General features: G+C 43.2%; 1 protein-coding gene across 4 annotated transcripts in view; it reads left to right on the forward strand.

The window, feature by feature from the left end:
- The first annotated feature begins 16,181 nt into the window (after positions 1-16,181).
- The window catches only part of LOC102562505 (heat shock factor protein 2), a 31,163-nt gene continuing 25,796 nt past the window's right edge, over positions 16,182-21,548 (forward strand). For 2 of the 4 annotated variants that reach the window (XM_006273286.4, XM_014611062.3), the window contains exons 1-2: positions 16,185-16,417; positions 16,662-16,770. In XM_006273286.4, coding sequence (XP_006273348.2) covers positions 16,307-16,417; positions 16,662-16,770 — 220 coding nt within the window. In that variant the 5' untranslated portion in view covers positions 16,185-16,306. Of the gene's footprint in view, positions 16,418-16,661; positions 16,771-21,548 lie in introns of all 4 variants that reach the window. The other 2 variants (XR_009464380.1, XM_059733386.1) reach the window with 2 other exon arrangements.

Raw genomic sequence — 21,548 nt, forward strand, 5'->3', positions numbered from 1 at the left:
AGGCACTTTGAGGCACTCTTGAACCATGAATCATAGTCATAGAGTAGTAGGGCTGGAAGGGACCTCCAGAGTTCATTTAGTCCAACCCCCTGAGTCTACTGTGGTGGATACCACCACTGAATCCATCCCCCAACACCATGAAAAGGGATCCTGTTCTAGAAGGAGTCTGGTGTACCATCAAGGAAACCAAGAACAACAAGACTACTGGACCAGATGCCATACCTACTGACATCTACAAGGCTGGCAGTGAGAACCTGGCACTAAAACTCCACAATTTTTTCTACAAATTTGGAACAGCTAAGAGATACCTGGGGACCTGCGGAATGCCACCATCATGACTATCTTTAAGAAAGGAGAAAAGTCTGCGTGTGGGAGCTATCAAGTGGGGGTGGAATGCTCTATGATTAAATTTGCGAATGATACCAAGCTGTGGGGAAATACAGGCACACCAGAACACAGGATAAGGATCCAGGATGACCGTGACAGACTAGTTCTATGGGCTGATTGGAACCAAATGAGATTCAATAGGGAAAAGTGCCTGGATAAGAAGAACCTTCACCATAACTACAGGATAGGCAGTAGCCCACTGGCTGGCACAGCATCTGAATGGGACCTGGGGGTCACAATTGACATGAAGATGAATATAAACAAAGAGTACAAGGAAGTCACCAGCAGGGCAAATAGAACTCTGGCGTGCATCTGCTGATATGTTGCCAACAGATCCAGGGAGGTGCTTTTCCCTCTCTACTTAGCGTTGGTAAGACTGCAACTGGAGGACTCTGTCCAGTTTTGGGCATCACACTTCAAGAAGGATTCGATAAACTCAAGAGGGTACAGAGAAGGGCCACCTGCATGATTAGGGGCCTGGAGGATAGTAGGACTGTGCAAAGCTTCGGGTGCTGATTCAATTTGGAGGAGATTCAGCCCGATTCGGTAGCCAAATTTCTGAATCCGAATTGAATCAGGGAACCAATTAAAAGGTTCAAATTGATTCGAAGCTCTCCGAATCAATTCGGAAAAGATTAAGAGACCTTCAGTGATTTGAGCAGTCCCTGCTGGCTGCAGCAGGGAGCTGGACCTGGACTCCATGCTGGTAAGTAGGAGGCAGGGGAGGAGGGGCTGAAGGAAGGAGGAGGGGACCATGGGGGGGATCCCTGCCAGGCCCCATCCCCTGCTTGCTCCCCCAGTCCCCACAAGCACCCCCTGACCATTGCCTGCTCTCCCAGCCCCTCCCCCCACATGGCTGCCCTACCCAGCCCAGCTCCTGGTTGTTTAAAATAAAAGCCCCTACTAACCGGATGCTGCCAGGGGAGGGACGATCACTGCTGCCCCCCCAACTGCCCCATGCTGGGGGGCTCTGATATGAGCCCCCCAACCCTGGCCTGCTCTCCCAGCCTCGCCATGGCTGCCCTGCATGGCCCCGGTTCCCAGCCCTTTAAAAAAAAAATAATAAAAAAAATCCCCAGACTCACTGGCTGCTGCAGTGGCCTTGGGGCTTCTGGGGGCTCGTGGCAGAGCCCCCCCATGTGGTGCAGAATAGTGGGAGGCAGCAGGGATCGCCCTCCCCCCCCCCCTCCCAGCCAGGCAGGAGTCAGTGAGCCCAGGGTTTTTTGTTTGTTTCTTAAAGGGCTAGGAGCTGGGACGGGCAGGGCAGCCATGGTGGGAGGGGGGCTGGAAGAGCGGGGGGTGGGTGGGCTCATGGCAGAGCCCCCCATATGGTGTGGGGCAGTGGGGATTGCCCCCCTAGCTGGCAGCAACCAGTGAGTGCAGATTTTTTTTTTCTAAGAGCCGGGAGCTAGGGCAGGTGGGGCAGCCATTGAGAGCAGGCGAGGAAAGGGGCCTGTGAGATCTGGAGATTTCGCTGATTTGGCAGCAGCCAAATCTCTGAATCAGATTTGGCTGAATAGATTCGGCACAGTGATTCAAATCACCAAATTGAATCACTGTCCCCCAAATCGGCTGAATCCGAATCCAAAATTAATATTATCCACTTCACACAGGCCTAGAGGATAGGCCCTATGAGGAGAGACTCCAGGCGCTGGGCTTGTTCAGTCTGGGTGAGAGGAGGCTGAGAGGTGACTTGATAGCCACCTACAAGTATGTCGGGGGGAACACCAAGATCTGTGGGAGCAACTCTTCAGGAAAGCATCCCTTTGGAGGACAAGAACCAATGCTCACAAACTAATAGAGGGAATATTTAGGCTGGACATAAGGAAGAACTTCTTCTCCGTAAGGGTAACTAGAACCTGGAACCCACTCCCGGCACAGGTGGTGCAGTCACCATCCTTGGAGGTGTTCAAGAGGAGGCTGGATAAGCACCTCGTTGAGCTAGTCTGATCTCATCTGCCTGTGACAGGAGACCAGACTCGATGATCTACTGGGTCCCTTCTGGTCCATTGATTCTATGATTCTAAGTTATTGCTGTCCTTTCCACAGCAGGGAAAATCCTTTCCCATATGCTTCTGAACCATCTACCTCTTGCTGAGGAAGTCCTGCCAGAATTTCAGTGTGGTTTCAGACCACCCATGGGGCAACTGACATAATCCTTGTTTCCTGCCAGATCCAAGAACAGTATTGGGAACACCAGGACCCATATATGGCCTTCACTGACCTCACTAAGGCTTTTGATTCCATCAATTGTGAAGCCTTGTGGAAAGTAGTGGCCAGATTTTGATGTCTGGAAAGGTGCATCAGGTTCCTGAAGCTTCTCTACAACCACATAACTGTAACCATTCTATGTAGTGGATCAGAAACAGATCTCTTTGTCATCCAAACTGGTGGTCTGTAACAGGGAGCCAGTGGCTCCTGTTACTCTAAGAGAGAAGCCACACCAGGTATGTCCCCAGATGGGGGAAACCAGTGGATTCTGAGCTAGCTAACCTCCAGACCGCACCAGATCTTTTCAGAGAAACCTACCAAACTGTGGACCTCTCTCTCTCAACATCGAGAAGACTAAAGTGCTCTACCAACCTGCCCCAAGCCGTGAATGTGATCCCCCTCCCCAAATTACAATCAAGGGAAAGACCCTGGAGGCAGTTGAGCACTTCTCCTATCTCAGTAGCCACCTCTGTCAGAGAGTGAACATTGATGAAGAGATCCAGCACAGAATCCAGGGCATGAGTGCCTCCTTTGGGAAAATTGCTTTGGCGTATCTTTATTCATCATGACCTCCGAAAAAAGACACCAAGCTCCAGGTCTACAATGTAGTCATCATCTCCACTCTCCTCTACAGATGTCAAATATGGGTGACCTATCATCATCATTTCAAGAGCCTAGACAGCTGTCACCAGAGATACCTCTAGAAAATCCTCCACATCAAATGGGGAGATCACTGCACAAATACCATCATCTTTGCTGAAACCAGTGCTACCACCATTGAGTTGATAATCCTCAAACACCAATTTCACTGAACTGTACATAGTATGTAAATGCCTGACTCTTGACTCCCAAAACAGGTGCTCTTTTCCAAGCTTAGTAATGACCTGAGATTGCACAGTGGCCAGAGGAAATGCTACAAGGACACATTGAAGGCATACCACATGAAAATGAATGCCAACATCAAGCACTGAGAGAATCTTACTGCCAACCAGATCCAATGTTACAGGGGTGTAGGTTGTAGCTGTGTTGGTCTAAGGACATAGGCAGACAAGGTTCTTTGGTTTAATAAAAGATATCAGATTCACCCAAAGAACCAACTCCAATGGCACTGTAATCTCAACCAAGGGGCAGCCCATTTCAGAGTAAAAGGTCTTGCCCTCAAAACAGAGAAGAGAAAGTGGAGGAAGGAAAAGGAGAGAAATTATGTCCTATGGTCTGCTCTCCCTGGTGGAAAAAACTGCAGCCTCTGCAGATAGTTCTGTGGCTCAAGGATTAGGCTCTTAGGTCACCTCTAGACCCATAAATGAGCTGTAGTAGAGATCATCCTTGAATTAAGGATTGCTTGTGACAACTTGTAGTGCAACAGCATGCAAACTAGTGCAGACTCTACTACAAACCTGTGCTAAGCAAATAAGTCAGAATATTTCAGCAGGCTGTCGTACAGCATAGAACCTGCCCTGAAACTTCTTGAGGCATCTTTAATAGAAAGAGTTACTTTGAAAAAATATAAATGTATCTTTCGACTTTAAGTGTTCATTTCTGACATGATTAAATTGCAAAACCTTCGGTACATTGGTGATTCTGGTAGCTTGGATACCATGATGATAGCTATAGAATAAAACCCTCCAGCTTCATGGCAAAAACCTCAAGAATACATGTGATAGGAAGATTCAAAATACAAGTGTGCAGAGCTCTGTATAGTTTGCAGTTCATCTATATGACATGAGCTCCCTGCAGTGCCATCCTAAATTCATTTTAGTATTCAAAGCTAATATCATTTTATAACTCAGTACAGTTTCCTTTTCTGCATTGACAAGATGCAGGTGCAATAAATATAAGTAACTGTGGGTACAAATTTGTACCCCCAATTTTCATCACTTGAGTGTCCAAGTATCTGCATGTGTAGATGGTAATGCTTACTGCACAGTAATTAGCCCTAATCTCCAGTAAAGCATTTTGTGTAGAGGCACCCTGAATGTTACAAATTAATTCCTTTACCAGGTTACAATTACTAAATATGACCATATATTTTTGAAGTGACATATGAACAAAAATTGGAAGACCTTAAGATTAATGATCCTGACTAGATTGACTTTATTAATTTTTTTTTTTAACCATGAAGTGGACAATGTTAAAACCCAAATGCATTTAATGTTGCACTCATAAAGTGACTGATATGCTAAAATAAAATCTGGCCAGTTATAGATTCATTTCAAAACTGAAAATTTGCCAGGAAACCTTGACTAAGACTACTACGTTTCTTAAACAGCTAAATTATATTTAATGGGTACAAAATTTAGGAAAAATTGTGTTGAGCCTTGTATACAAATGTAGATACAATTGATCAGATTCATTGTGTTGTTCTTTTCCTGAGAATCTAGTAAGGCAAGGATATGATGAACCAATGATTTGATCTAGCCTGAAAAATCATGTGAGGACTTGCCCCATCTGTTTATACAGTAAGTAAAATCAGCTACCAGCTTCTGTGTATTTTGTCTAATAGCTCATACCATACTCATCAATACAGCATTTGGAAGTCTTTTCTTCCAATCCGTTCTTTTGAGAGCAAGGCTATTGCTAAGTAAAAAAGGAACAACTGCTATTGAAGCAATGACATAGTGAAATTTTGGGTGATTATATTATGTCTCTTATGATATATTAGTGCACAAGATCAAGGCTGGGATTTCCAAAGCAGCCTGAGGAAGTTAGGTATTCAACTCATATTGAATTTCAATGGGATTTTCAACCCCTAAAGGCTGTTTTGAAAATCTCAGCCCCAAAACCAAGTGATTTTTTTTGTAATCTCCTCAGAAATTGAAAAGTCAGTCAGTCTGATTGATTATATGAGAGGGAATAAATATCAAAACTTTCTAACAAAAACTAAGTAACTTTGATATTTGCTGGCTTTTCTGTCATTCGTATCCAGTGACATCAAGAGATATGAAACCATTCAATAAATTAAGTTCTTATAATCATTTGAACTTATAAAGTACTTCATCTTGAAAGGCCACAAAATTACTTAAAAGCTATGACAGACCTGAAGAAGGGCATTTTATGCCCAAAAGCTTATCTAGCATCTCTCCCAACTACGCAGTTGGTTCAATAAAAGATATCACCAAAAAAAACCTTGTTTCTTTTTAAAATTATGTTAAAGTATGTAGTTTTAGGGCAGCTATTATCCAACAGTGCAAACAATAACATGCAAAATCATAGCAAATAAAGAAGGTAGCAGGCTGCAGTCCAGCTGCAGGCAGTAAGAGAGTGATTGCAAGCCTGCCTAGGAGGACTGGGCCAGCTGATGAGCATAATTGGAACTCGCAGGGAAGAGCACTAGAGAGAAAGAGAAGGTTGTGAGGTTAGAGATGGCAGCATGGAATCAGGATACTCTCACAGGGTCTGAAAGATTGCAGGGTATGAGTTAAGCCTTTATTGTGTATGTTTTGTTTGGTTGCTGATTGATGGTTTATGTTCTGTCCTGTGGGACAGTTTTGCCCAGGGAAATAAAGACTGTTATGTGAACAGACAACCTGCTACAGCAGGTCCATCTACATGTGCTATTAGTGCAATGAAATAAACTCCATTGCAGTTTATGTTGGAAGCAGGAGCAGCATTTACATGAATGCCCAGGACCACAGCAATGTGGCCCAGAGCACAGCAACTCTGGGCTGGCAGAAAGTCTGGGGGGGTCAGCCGCAGGCTCCAGGTGGCAGCATCGGTTGATGGAGGGGTTTGCTGGGACACAAGAGTGCTACAATGTGGGCCTAGGTGGCAAGCATCCCCCTGTGCTTTAGTACCCTCATGTACCAGCCAGCCCCAGTCACCATCTACACGTGAATTTCAGTGAAGTAAATGACTCTGCCGTTAGATAGTACTGTCCTATGATGATAACAGTACTATCCTATGATGGAGTTAATTCATTTACTGTGCCCTAATACCAGTGCATGTGTAGACTGTGACATTTATTACAGAGCTAATTAGTTAATTCTGTGAAAGTGCCTGTGTAGATGAACCTAGTGAGATTTGTAGGGGAGTTTTTATGTTGGTAAAGTATATGATTAGGAATATTGAGCAAAACTTTTATGCATTTGATTCAAAGTGGGCTTGTGACTTTTCTTTTTTCCATATTCAGACTGATTCTTATGGGTTAACTAACCCTGAAGTTGTACGTTCTGAAGGCTGAAATGCTAAGAGTTTGGATTTGAAAAATCTGTTTTCCTATACTGGAATCTCGCAGAAAACTCCCAAGCAAGATTTTGAATTGATGAGTTTTCACCTGTTCATAAGGTTAGCTAGAAATGAGAGCAGAATTAAGGTCAGAAGCAAAAGCAGAGCTCTGTTATCAGGGTAACTCGTTGTCTTTCACATAACTAGGACAGACTATGTGAACTAAAGTATTATTTTTTTAATAGGAAGCTATACAAGACACAAGGGCTATCAAACTCCCATATTTTTTTGCATATAGACTACAGGATCTTTAAAAACTACACTGTTTTACATCTCATCTAAAAATTACTCTGATACTAAAACCTGAATCAAGAATAAATATCTGAGCCTCAAAGGTATACTATGTACTTGATACCTCATATGGATGGATATCTCTGATTACTTAAAATGACAGACAGCAATCAAGTGGAAGGAAGGAGTTTCTTTTAGCTATTACCTCATTGTAAATACAGAAACACTGTGCTGGGATGTGATATAATCTGACATAAAGTAAGGTAACAGTGAAATGAAAAGGAGATTTCTTTCAGCTTGAACAATTCCTGTCAGTTCAGGAAACCACCACATGGCAAAATGTTTTGTGAATAAATTAGCAGATTAACTACCCATGTACAGTGGGAAATTTGTATTACCTTTGTGGTTCGATCATCACACTAGGATCTGTGCTGCTTACATGTCTAAATTGCCTTACAAATTAAAGAATCTGTCCTCTGATGCACTATGTCCTCAGCTCCTGCTAACTTCCCAATAATGCACAGCGCATTACAGGAAGCAGATTGCAAAATGACCACAGATGTTTGATGGACTGTAGATTGCATCTCCTGGAAGAATATACTTCTCAATGTATTTAATGTATGTAAGTCATGGAGGTGGGATAGAAACAAGGTTAAGTAACTAATCATCACCAGACACCAGTGAAATACTCTTCTTTGTTTATATATAAAAATAATTATTCATAACACCTCTTCAATCTTCTGAAATGACAGGACTAAATTAGTCTGGTTGAAGGGAAAACTGCATAACAGACAGACATGTGTCTGTTGAATATCCAGACACAAGAATGGTCTATGCCAATTAGGACAAGTCTCCATCTAAACTCACTGAGTGAAGTCTGGTGAGTTTTAGCATATACTCCAGTGAAGCCCAGGCTTCATTGTGGGTCCAGAAAGTCCTGTTGAGCGACTTGAGACTTCAAGTGCAATATACATAATCCTTATGAAACAGTTCTACCAGGTGAACTACTGAAAAAATATCTCTCTGGACCTTTCCTCAGCAAGGAGCTACTATCCAGCAAAAAGAACTGTGTTTTTCAGAGGCAATAGCAACAACAAGTTAAGGTTTTACCATATCCGAAAGTCACTGGTGACCACTGGTGGGCAAAATGTAGAGGCAGGTGGTGAGAGTGGCAAACATTCTTAGAATATATGAGAGATGCTGGGTGCATCTACATGAGATGCTACTGTACAGTTGTTATTGCATACTTATTTAGTACTAGCCAATTGCCCGTCAAGAATGACGGGGGAAGGTGGCGGGGGGGAGGGGACTGGGATGGAGTGCCGTCACCTAACGCCCCATGCTGCCACTCTTCTTCTGCCTCTTGCAGCAGTGCTGGCCTCGGCTCCCCTACCCCCTGTCCAGTCCCTACCACTGCTTGCAGGGTCCTTGGTGCCACCCTGTCCAGTCCTCGATGCAGCTTTGGAATCATGGTGGCGCTCCCCCACACTTGGAGCACTCTGATTGGCTGTTCCGTCAGCCAATCAGAGTGAAAATAAAGTGTTATGGACAGATAGACCGACAGACTTAGGCTTTTATAATATTAGAATTTGTATTGGCAAGTACTAAATAAAAACTACTGCACAGTAGCCTAATAATACTGCACAGTAGCGTATTAGCACTGTCTGTGTTGTGATGTGCTATTGCACAATACTTTTCAGCTGCTGCGCAATCCGCTTCTTATGTAGACACACCCACTATATTGTTAAAAGGAGCATGGCTGGGTTAAATAACTGCTATTGGTAATTATACGACAACTTTTATGACGACAGGATCAAACATTAACTCACTTTTGCTATGAAATACTACTAGCTCCCCAGCCTCTACAGGCATTTATACAGAACTCCATATACTATGGTAAGTGCTGTTTTGTTTTGCTCACAAAAATAATCTCCTAAGAGGCAAAATTTCATTTTCAGAAGTGCCCAAGTAGAACAGCAAATGTGCACAGGCATTGCATAGGCAATAATGCATCTTACAGACATGTTTCATGAAGCATGAGAAGTACCAGAAGTTTTAGATATGTGATGCTAATTTTGCACAATAGTAACATATTATAAAAATAGGTTCCATATATTTTATATCATAGACAGTAACAGCTGTGGAAGGTGGAATCCCGAATGGTAGGTAAACTAACATCCAATATGTGCCATGATACTTAGATTCAACATCTGCTTAAGGATTTCAAACCTAATTCTGAAACTCCTGGCTTTCATGGGTTTAAATCAGACCTTTACATGATATTTGAACATAGATTTAAGAGTGATTCATTGACTGGAAATTACGTACGTTAGATTTTTATATATGAAAATCATCAATCTGAGGTCTGTTGAATAAACTTGACTCCCTGAACTCAAGAACTATAAGCAGGATGTTTTCCTTGTCATTTGAAATATTTCTTACAAGTATGGTTTTTGGACACTAGAATGACAGCAGCACCACCTAAAGGTGGAAATTAAAATCAAGCCTACATTTTTCTTAGCAAGAAAAGTTATTTGAAAGCACTCAGATGGCATTTGTTTTATTTTAATAATTATACCTACTCTTGCCTTTAGTGCATGTGGTTTGGGAGATACTACTGAAATAAAACTGCACTTTAGTGGCATAAAATATAGTTCTTGACATTGAAAAATTATATATTTTCCTTAACCATTTTCAGTATGAAATATAAAATCAGGCTGATAGAAGAAAGTCAGTCATAAACAAACAACATTCTTCCTTTCACATGCAGAACTCCAATGAGCAAGGGTAGATGTCCTGTCAACAAAACAAAACAAAACAAAGGAAAAGACAAAGAGCAAAGATGCTGACATTGGTACCTTATCTTTTTTTGTTTTTAAACAAGTATACTGAAATCCTACTAAAATAACAGATTTTGACTTCTTTGTAAGGCTGAACCAAATTTCAGTGAACCAAACAGATAAATCAGCTTTCTAAAATCAACTTTATCTCAATGTTTTAGGTCTCCCACATTTCCCACTGCAGCAGTTAGGTGAAGTTAGAAATCTAGGTGGCTGTTCTGAATTGCTTCTGAGCATGTACAATAGGCCAAGTCTAGTCACTTTCTAGGCCAAGATAGAGATTCATAAAGATCTAGGTGTCTTAGCATTTTTTGCCTAAAACAGGATTGGGTTTAATGCCCTACACTCTTTACAGCCACATAAATAGCTATATGTCTTGTGATATAATAGGATCTGAGCTTTAGTTTGTTAAAAGGCCATCCTAATCAAGAAAGGAAAATGACAATTATATATAACTGTTCCCCACATACTTCCTGTGAGACTTCGGGCTAATTACTTACTTCTGTCCCTCAGTATGTATCTGTGAAAATGGGGATAATTATCCCTGACTCACACGATGACTGTTAAGATAAATGCTTTAAAAGATACAAAGTGTGTGTGGGAGGCAAGGCCATAAGTAAATACGGAAAATTGAAGTGGGGGGAGACAAGGAATTGAGACCGGTTACTATACATGCACCCATGAAATACATATTATTAGTGAAGAAAGCTAAAGGTATCAGTAAAAATGTATGACCAGTAGAATCAAAAACAATAACAAGCAATTCTTTAAAGATATCAGGAACAAAAGAAGCTTTAGATTTTTGTCTGATCTTCAGCAGGAATAATCAAACTGCCAAAGATATGCAGGAAAAGCAGAAGTATTCACTAAATAGTTCTGTTTTGTAATTGAGAAGAAGCTGGATGAAATACTAATAATATAATGTACCAAATAACACTTTATATTTTTACATTAACTGAAGAGGTTGTTAAAAATAAATGTTAAAGCTAACCTGTTTTTGTTTATTTATTAACTAATCCAATTTATCAAATCACAGGTTTAATATTTAAGGATACATCCAATACTCTAAAATATACAGAAAGACAGATAATTATTTTCTATCAACAGTGCTCCCTTAATCCAAGTCAATCTCCACAAGAGTCTTTCTGAGGGATTTTTTTTATTCAAAACACTTTTGTTTTTATTCCTCCCCTCCCCTTCCCTACATACCCACCCTAATTCGTCCCCCTCTTTCACAAAGGCAAACACCTTTAACCACAGAAATATTACCAACGCTCTGTGTTCTCCTGGTCCTCCCTGTATTCCCAAACAATCCCTGCTAATATGCCTTTCTCTCCTCTTTCCATCTGTAAAATGTGAAGATTTATCATTGTTCCCAGTAAAGTCAGTAGTCAAACTGACTTTCAGCTGTGGTGAACTCCTTGGAGGTCCCCTGATAGGTACTTTGGATAAAATCGCGGTATTATTGCAGGGGCGGGCAATTATTTTGGACAGAGGGCTGCTTACTAAGTTTTGGCAAGCCATTGAGGGCCTCATGACAGGCAGCCAGGGACAGATAAATATAAAATTTTAAAATTTTTTAGGAGCCCTGTGGGCCAGATACAATGGCCTGGCAGGCCACATGTGGCCTGCGGACCACATTTTGCTCACCCCTGCATTATTGTATGGACTTAAAGGATCAGCAGAAGAAAAAGCCATAGAACAGGCCATTCCTTTTCCAACACACAATCCATCTTAAATCCCATTTATGCCTCCCCTTCTCCCCAGCCCTTTGGGGATTTTTTTCTTCTTTTTCACTCCAGTCCTTTTTTAAAAAAAAATTAGATTCTCCCTTTAACATTTCAAACCTCACATGTTTCTCTACCCAAATTACTTCAGGTAATGTACCAAAAGTAACCAAATTCTGCAGTATTTACTTAAATAGAAAATCCTTTCCTATTACTCATTTTCATGCAGGTCTTTGTGCAAATCAGTACTTTAAAACTCTCCATTTCATTTTTTCCTGTCTTTATTCTTCAAGGTTATCATTCTTAATTTTGGATAACATTTCTGTTTTGTGCTTCGACATCTGTGTCTGAAACTGCTTGTGCTTCAGAGTTGTCTTCTTAATGTTTTACTCTAAATACTCTGACCCCTTCCGCCCTATCTTTAATGTTGCGCTATTGTCCTGAGCAAATAGGAGCTAAAGCGTAGTCCAGCTGTATTTTATTTTTGTTTCTCTGAAATGGGTTGTCAGTTTTTGTCTTTTCTTTAGAGTGAGGATGATTTTTTCTTGGAAAATCTGTACTTTGTATCCACTCAACTTGCCTGCAGAGAGCTCTCTAGACTTTTCACAATCCATTCTTTTTTTTAACATAATCCATTCTTAGAATTTATGTCTCTAGGTTTATTTGTGCTGGGAGGAACATAAGGAGATCCATGTGCTTTATCTACGAATAGTTATTGCATTAGTCCCCAGTTTTAAAAAAGGTTTAGACTGGTTTTTTTTCAGAACCGAGTAAGATCTCTCCCCCACCCCTTTAGGGAAACCTCTGATCCTGAGTGTTTCTACAAGCATGATTTTCCAAATCTTCTATTTTTTTCTGAAGGCTCTTTTTTTCCCCTTATGAAATTACTTTAATTTCTATATTGGCTGGAAAATTTTTATCTACATTTCCCCCACTATCTGTGACTCTGCTTCTAATTTCTACCATCTTTTCTATAATTTTATCAAGTTTTACTTCTCTAAAGGATTCAAGAGACCTGATATGAACTCACCAAACTTGTCTGTGGTGATAGAAGTTGATTTTGTCTTCTGCTTTTTTTGCCTTGCAAAAAATGCTTTATTTCAAGGTCCAGCAGCCATTTTTGATTCTTCAAGGTCTCCCTGCTGCTTTGCAGTTTCTTCTTCTTGTGAGTTCCTTTGGAAAAGAGAACTTCTCCTATCAATCCATTTATATGCAGCTGCCCTGAAACATTTAGGGGAAAATGTTTCTTAAGCCTGAAAGTGGTTAGAAAGAAGTGATGCCTTTGGTTTGTGCCAAATTCCTCTTGAGGTTCTGGCTCTAAGCAGCACTCTACCCCAACACCACCACATGACCCCTAAACATTTTCTCTTTATGCAGGAAAGGTCACTAAAAATGGATCTATATGGCAGGGATGCTCATCCCCCTGCCCACAGGTCAGATTTGCTCCCCAGTACTGTCATTTAGCCCACGGGGCTCCCAAGAGATGTGTGGGGAGCCCTGCACACTAGATTGGGCACCCAGGTTGGCATGAGACCCAGTCCCAGCACTCAGGGCTGAGCAGTTGTAGCATGGGACCCCAGAATTCAATCCCTGGTGGAGGTGGTGCAGGCCCTCTGGAACAGGTAGTACAGGGTCCAGTCTGGCCCATGGACTAGTCCCTCACCATTCTTCTGGCCCACAGGGCCAAAACTATGAGCATAACTGTCTATATGGCATACAGTCTTGATATCCCTTTAGCATTTTTCTTGAAGAGGGCAAGTTGTACCCAAGTATTTTAGAAGCCACAGACATGTAATAAATTTCAAAATAAAATATAAACTAATGTTATATCAGTATTGTTCTGCTAAGGACAAGCAGGATGACCTGGATAACCGTGAAGTTTACTTGATGTCAGTCATGAATAAACTAACTGAAAGATTGATATGGGTGGTATCATTATTATCAGCAGTCAACATGCTGTATGGAAAATAGGGATCACAGATGTCTAGTAAAGTAGGGCTGGAAGGGATCTCTAGAGGTTGTCTAGTCCCTGCCTGAGGCAAGAGCATCCCTATCCAAATCATCCCATACAAATGAATCCTGTCACGTGACTATAAGGCATAGTTCCCTAACCTGCTACAGGTAAAGCAGGGGACAATAGCCAGAGCTGACCTGAACAGGGTATGAGGCCCAGAGCAAATCAGCCCATGCAGGGCCCTGCCCCCGCTCCAAACCCGTGTGCCCTGAACCTGAAGAAGCTGCTGCCACTGTCGACAGCAGCAGCTTTGGTGGCATGAGGTAGTGAGCAGCTTTGCAGGGCCCAGGGCGGTCACCCCAATTCACCTCCTTCCTAGCCCCCCACCTCTCCCTATCCCCCAGGGATGGCCCTGGCAATGGCGGCCAGTGTCCTGCTGCCGTGAGAGTTGTTTAAAATATGTTTGAGAGATCCAAGGAAGATTCCCACACCCTACTACAAAGGAAGGAAAACACTCCACAATCTATATCAATCTACTATAAGGAAAATTCCTTCCTGACACCAAATGTGATGATCAGCCTGACCCTGAGTGAAGGGACATGGCTGTCTAGCCAGGAGCATCTGGGTTTTAGTCACAGCGGAAGCAATGGCACACCCCAGTCAAAATCCCTGGTCTTAGCTGCAGCCCAGCAAGCAGTGCCTCAAAGGTGAAACCACCCTCCTCAACATGAGTAGCAACTGGGGGAAAGCTGGCGGGGGGAGATTGCTTTCCATTTTCATGTGGCAACCAGCAAAGCCCAGAAGCATGAGTAATATTAAATATCCTCCATTATTCTGCTTGGCAACCTGGGAACAGCAAGCATGACTCTACACATCACCTCCTCTTTCTAGACAACCAGAGCTCCCCTTCCTGGGTCCCCTTGCAAATCTTATCCCAGCTCCTTTAATCTTTTTTCATAAATAAGCCAGTTGTAAAGCTCTGTTTCATACTGGTGAGGCCACATCTGCAGTTGTGTACGGTTTTGAGCCCCGCACTATAGAAAGGATGCAGACAAGTTGGAGAGAGATTACATGACCTCCTGAAGTCCCTTCCAACCCAAACTTTCTGATTCTCCTGTTGCTGAGTATGGTCCTCTCCAATGTCAACCTGCTGCTACTTGGCCTTCTAAGAGCCTTGAAGGAGTTGGTCTGTAAGATGCCCCACTGCCCTGCTTTCTGGCTAATAAGTCTCGAGAAAGAAGGGAAGTCGTCTTGTTGTGGGACTGCTAATCCCCCAGCACAGACAGGAACTGGGATGGGAGATATACATATACACATGAACATGTACACATATTATCTACCCATCACCTATCTATCCATATATCTATGTACTACCTATCTTACTACCTATTGTCTATCTAGCTCTACTTTGGTGACTGTATATGGTGCAAATCTACTCGGCCTCCTACTAAGAGCCTTGAAGGGGCCAGTCTATAAGATGCCCCCTGCCCTGCCGCCTGGCTATTAAGTCTGGAGCAGAAAGGGGGCTGGTCAGCTACGGGGCTGCTAAACCCCAACACGGGCAGGGCTGGGGCAGGGTCAGTTCAGTCCTCACGAGCCCTTGGGCACAGCTTGGGGTAGGGAACACTGTACATGACATGTAAGGGACTGACACCTGTGTGCATGTGTACTGGTGTGTGTGTGTGTGTGTGTGCATGTGTGAGTGAAGTATGTGCATGTGTGCTGAAGTGCATATGTGTACTGAAGTTTGTGTGTGTGTGCGCGAACACGTATCGTGTGTCTATGTGTATGCATGTGTGTACGTGTACTTGAAGTGTGTGCATGTGCGCACATGTGTGTGTGTGTGTGTGCGCACGCGCGTGCATGTGGCAGCGTTGCTAACTCGTGATTGTTGGTGTTCTTAAGGTCTACACTTCAGGAACGTGAAAAACTTAGCTCTTTCTTTTATCTGTATCTTTTAGCTATATTTATATATATAGATAAAAAGAAAGAGCTAAGTTTATCACATTCACATATAGTCATCTCTCTCTCTCTCTCTATAGAGCGAGCCCGCCTTGTGCCAGGATAGACGGTCATGCTACAGATATTCAAGCCATCTCTTCCTTGCTTCAGCTCTCATAAGTCACCTGTATTTCCTAGTCACTCACAAGGGCACTTGCTTACAAGCTTAATTTGCTTGCAACTAAAATATTTTGAAGTCCTACAAAACCACCTTCTCCCTTACGCCCCATCACGAACCCTAAGGTCAGCAGAGAGCAACATCCTGCACCTGCAAGTGCCATGAGTGGAGCAAGTTCACTTGGCAACACATGAGAAGCCATTCTCAAAAAGTTGCTCCAAAGCTCTAGACCTTCTACATGGATGGAGAGACAGACAGATGGAAAGAGATAAAAGAAAGAGTTAAGTATTTTCATACTCTCGAAGCCTACACTTCCAAAAACAACGCCAATTCACGAGAATTGGCAATACCACATGCGCACTGAACCGAATTTGTGGGGCGAAGGGGAAGGCGGGGAGGTCACGTGACACCCCGCCTCGCCTCGCCATCTTGAGTAAGGGCAGGGAGCTGACAAAGGAACTAGCGAGGGCTGAAGCGACGCGAATGGGACTTCCGCCCGAACCAAAGATGGCTGCTCCCTTCCCCGCGCCCTGGCCATCGGCGGCGCTCTGCCCTCCGCCCCACGGAGCGTCTGTGGTGCGGGCGGCTGGCGGTCCGCCGCAGGGGCAGCGGCATGAGGCCCGGCGGTGGCGGCAGCGCAGGGGGCGCCGTGCCCCAGTTCCTGAGCAAAGTCTGGGCTCTGGTGGAGGACCCCGCCACCGACGACTTCATTGGCTGGAGCCCGGTGCGTGCGGGGTCGGGGTGGCGGACCCCTCCAACCCCCAGGTCGGGCCGGGGGGTCTTGCATGGGGGCTCACTCCCTCCCCCACCCCCTCCATTCCCCCAGTGTCCCTGAGCATGCTGGTGTATGGGCATGTGTACATATCTGTCCCTGCCCGGCCCCTGTCTGAGCTGGGGGCTGTGGCATTAGCAGCCCCACACCTGACTGGCATCTCCCCTTCTCTCCCCACCCCTGCTCTTCGCCCCAGGACGGGCAGAGCTTCCAGGTGCTGGACGAGGAGAGCTTCGCCAAGAGGATCCTGCCCCGGCACTTTAAGCACAACAACATGGCCAGCTTCGTGCGGCAGCTCAACTGGTGTAAGTGGATGGTTTGTGGACGAATGGGAGAGAGAGAGTCCAGTGGAGGGCAGTGGAAATGGTTTGGGGGCTGAGGCACAAGTCTTGTGAGGACAGGCTGAGGGAAATGGGGTTATTTAGTCTGGAGAAGAGGAGACTGGGGGAGGATTTAATAGCAGCCTTCAGCTACCTGAAGGGGTTTTCGAAAGAGAATGGAGCTGGACTGTTCTCAGTGGTGACAGATGACAGAACAAGGACCAACGGTCTCAAATTCCAGCAAGGGAAGTTTAGGTTGAAAATTAGGAAAAACTTTCTCACTCGGAGGGTAATAAAACACTGGAGCAGGTTACCCAGAGAGGTGGTGGAAGCTCCATCCTTGGAGGTTTTTTAAGACCTGGCTAGACAAAGCCCTGGCTGGGATGATCTACTTAGGGTTGGTCCTGCTTTGTGCAGGGGGCTGGGCTAAATGCCTCCTGAGGTCCCTTCCAACATGAGTTGTCTATGGTTTAAAGTGCCCTGCTCTGCACTATCTTTCTCCCCTTCTTCGTCTACCTGCTGCTGGGTGAGGCATCCCTATGGGGCTGCTGAGCCTGACAGGTGTGTTAGATCAGTGCCCCACCATCGCAAAATGACCCCAAACTCCTTCCTATAGCCACAGAACCATGATTCTCCTCCAGGGCATTATTCCCCTTCCCCTAGCCCCCTGCAGGGGATGCCTCAAGATCCTTTTGAGGGTGTGTTTATCAGCATTGTTAGGTGTACAGATGTACCTTGCCAGGTAGCACGCCAGCAATTTCACATAGGAGTCTGGTTGGGGTTTTTCAGACATCTTGGCAACAGAATAAATGCTCCTGATGTTTTTCTGGAGTTAAGAGTGGAAACGAAGAGCTGTCATTTTCCCATCAGACTCTCCAGGTGTGCCTAGAGTCTAAAAGTTGAGAAGCACTGCTTCAGGGGAGCACTTCTGTGCTGGTTACCACGTGCATACATCTTGGATGCATCTTTGGGTTTGGGGTCTGTCCTTGGTGTTCCCCCCTTCCTCAAACTGAACTGAAGCCCAAACTATCTTCCATCCAGAACAGCCCTGGATCTAGGGTAGACCTTGCTTAGGTGGGAACTGAGCTGTTACAGGATAGAGGCTGTACTTGGGCAAGAGACCTGGCATAGTGAAGCGCCTGTGGAAGTAAGAGATGCTCAAGGCACTGAGGTTGATGGGACTTGATGTCTTCACTTTCATGAACAATGATAATTCTGAATTGATTTTTTTCAAGGTGGAGTTGCCTTGAGACTATCCCACATAGGTTTTGGTTGTCTTCATAATTAGCTGTACTCTGGACCTGTTTGACCCCTGAATACAGGGAGCAGGGGATGGAGGTTTAACATTTGTCTGACCTGTTCATATCTTTTCCTAGCATAACATGAAAGTGAGACCTGCCTTAATAGTCTGCTCATGGAAGTTAATGAAACCCAAATGCTCCTCTGTGGATTTAAGGGAAGAGTTTCTACTTGGTTAGTTAGTTATCCAAAGTATGCGCCACCCTTTCCAACAAAGGGTGTAAGAGAATAGTAAGAGAACAGAAGAATTTATAAAGCAGGGGAGGGCACAAGAGAACAAAACACCTTAAAAGGGAAATTAGAATGTCAACATAAAACAGACCCATTAAGCGGTATCTCTGCCTAGCTTTGTTTGGTAAATGCCTGCACAAATAGGAAGGTCTTACAGTGCTTCTGAAAGATGTCTAAACTTGGGCACTGGCAAGCCTCACAAGGGTGGAAGTTCCAGAGCTTTGGAGCAACTTTTTGAGAATAGCTTCTCACATGTTGCCAAGTGAACTTGATACTCATGGTTCTTGCAGGTGCAGGATGTTGCTCTCTGCTGGCCTTAGGGTTTGTGATGGGGCTTATGAGAGTTGAAGCAAGGAAGACATGGCTTGAATATCTATAGTGTGACTGTCTATCCCAGCACAAGGCTGTCACAGGCTTAGTTAGGTTTTTATACAGTGACTGAGCGGTAGTTAAAGAAAAGGTTTGTGGAGTCTTCTACGCATCGCTGAGTACTGCACAGCAAAACTGTTCTGTGTGATTAATCCAGACTGATTCCACTTGGCTGAAGGGTAGCTTTTCTCTCAAGTGAAGAATTTGTTGTTGTTTTTTGGATAAAACAGCTCAGTCCACATCTGAGGGGAAAATTTTGTGTTGTTCTGTCCAATAAATGACTCTATCTGATCTCTTTGCTGTCTATTGAAAGGGAACAGTCTTTTAAAAGGGTAAATGTTAAATTTTCCCCTTGGGTTTCACTCCAATTCACACCAATTTGGAAGTGGCTGGAGGGCTAGAGGGCTTCAAATTGATGGTCAGTGGGTACTAAAGTGCAGGTGGAAGCAAGTGATTTAGTTTTTAGGTTGCAAGTTATCTACAGGCAAGCAGTAGCTCACTATCTTTAAGAAAGCATAATAAACAATCCCATCACATTGACTGTCTTGTTTATTATCAGCCTGCATCCATCTTTGAGGATGGCAATTGCAAAAATAGCAGCAGAGACATGCTGATAATTTTTGAAATCCTGAGATTTCCTTGATTCTAGGACGTAGGTTTGTACTGAGGTTGAGTATAGGATATAAAATGTACAAGTGCAATGTAATGCTTGTGCTTGTATTTTTGGTCTGAAATTCAGAGTTCCTTTTAAGACTGAAATGTTGGTGGCTTAAGAGTAGTTCCCAGCAAAGAGGATTGCAGTTCTTCTTCCACTGTTTTTTCTTATCCACCCTCTACCATCTGTGCCTGACAAGAATACAACCTTTGTTTCTATATGTAGGCCTCACTCTTGCCTTCTACCACCTTTTCTACCTGAATACTAAAGAAATGTAGTTTATGTGGGACTACATTGCACAGCAATGTTAAAGCTGCAACTCACGTATTAAGCAGGATTTTACATGGGTAACGCAGCTGATGCTGTATGACATGCATCATTTGTATCTCTGTTTCTGGGTGGTAAGGTGTAGAATTTTGCTTTGCAATAGCAAAAATTTCCCTTTTAAGGACAAGTGGCATAAAAAACCACCTCTGTTCCTATAAGATGGCAATTGTGCCATCTGACTTAACATAAACAGGAGGGGTCTAGAATTGGGGTATTATTTTATGGAGGATCTTCTTGCACTGGCTTCCTGAATTGGTGTGCTAGAATCTTAATTTGTGTTGGACCATGCTGCAAAGCCCAGTTTTTTACTAGAAGGGTGGTATGGGGTAGGTTAATGATCCTCAAGGCAGAGCAGAGGAAGGAAAGGGATAATAAGCCTCTTTGGGGTTTGGCAGTGGAAAAAAGACGTTTAGATTGTTTTCACTCTTTGTCCTTCAACACACATTTATACATTCAGTCTAGTTTGCCATGTGGACCCTATCTTCACTGAAGGCCTATGTAATAGAAGCCAGAAATGTTATCCTTTATCTTTATTACTAACTCTCTGGTCAAAATCGTGTCAAAGCTGGGAACCCAGTAGCATACATTTGTGAGATCATAGGAATCATAGAGAAGTAGGGTTGGAAGGGACTTCCAGATGTCATCTAGTTCAACTTCCTGCCTGAGGTAAGATCATTCCTATCCAAACCACCCCATACAAATCTTTGCCTAACCTATAACTAAAACTAGACAGTGAACTCTGTTACACAACTATAAGGCATACTACCCTAACCTGCCACTGATAAACAGGGGGGCAATGTTGGTCCGTGTCCTGCTGTTGTCAGAGTTCATAAATATGCTTGAGAGATCCAAGGAAGATGGCAAAATCCTCTAGGTAAGAATATCTGGGTTTCAGTCCCAGCAGGAGTATTGGCACATCCCAGCTAAAATCTTCAGCCTTGGTTGTAGACAGTGCCCAGTGTTTCTGAGGAAGGTGAGATACTGAAAACCAAAGCTGTTCTTGATCCCTTCTATTCGTTCCCGGTATTGAAGCAGTTCTTTATCTTGATAAAATGTTAATTGCTAATTTAATTAATGTCTTGTAAAATAGAGTAAGCATAAGGAAAAATTTGGTTTGAAGTTGTAAATTTATATTCAGTTTGGTCTTACAAAACCTGACCTTTAATAACCCCCAAAATAGATCTGGTATGTCTCTATGCTTTTGCCACATTCATATTATGGCTTCTGTGTATTGTAGGAAGAGAGATGAATGTGACTTTCAGAGAGAGAGCGAGAGGGAGTGTTTACATATGAATTGCTGATGAAGGCCACCCTGACTAAAGGATTTTTTATGGAATGCGGCCATGGAATTATTTGGATTCCAGAAACCACATGATGGTTGAAGCATTGTTTAGATTTAAATAATACTAAACTATGTGATATTAAACTAATTGAAAACAGTAAGTTTGACTCTTCAAAGTTATCTGTAAATTATTTAGGCATTCATAACTAAAATTGCTATGCTAAATAACACATAGCATTTAATAAATACCTGAAAAAAATCAAATTGGTTACTTGGTGAGTGTTTAGTACCATTGTCATATGAAATTACCAGAGGAAACTTATCCAACAACTTTCCCCACTGACTACGCAGTTTCAGGAAAAGGTACTGCTAAAAATCATTGCCTTTCCTCTCCACAAATAGGGGCACAGGAACTACCTCTTAAAGAAAAGGCAAGAAACTACAATATCCTTCAGAGAAGGGGAGTGTCAATAAAGGACAAGTCTATTCTAAAAGAAGAGTTTAGAAGGAATCACACAAAGGTCTGAGGTCAACTGATTCCCTCAACTGAATAGAAATGCTGCTGTCACTGCCAAGCAGCTGGTTTTAAACTTTGGGTTG

The sequence above is a fragment of the Alligator mississippiensis genome, chromosome 1 (assembly GCF_030867095.1).
Source record: "Alligator mississippiensis isolate rAllMis1 chromosome 1, rAllMis1, whole genome shotgun sequence".
NCBI classification, from domain to species: Eukaryota; Metazoa; Chordata; order Crocodylia; family Alligatoridae; genus Alligator; species Alligator mississippiensis.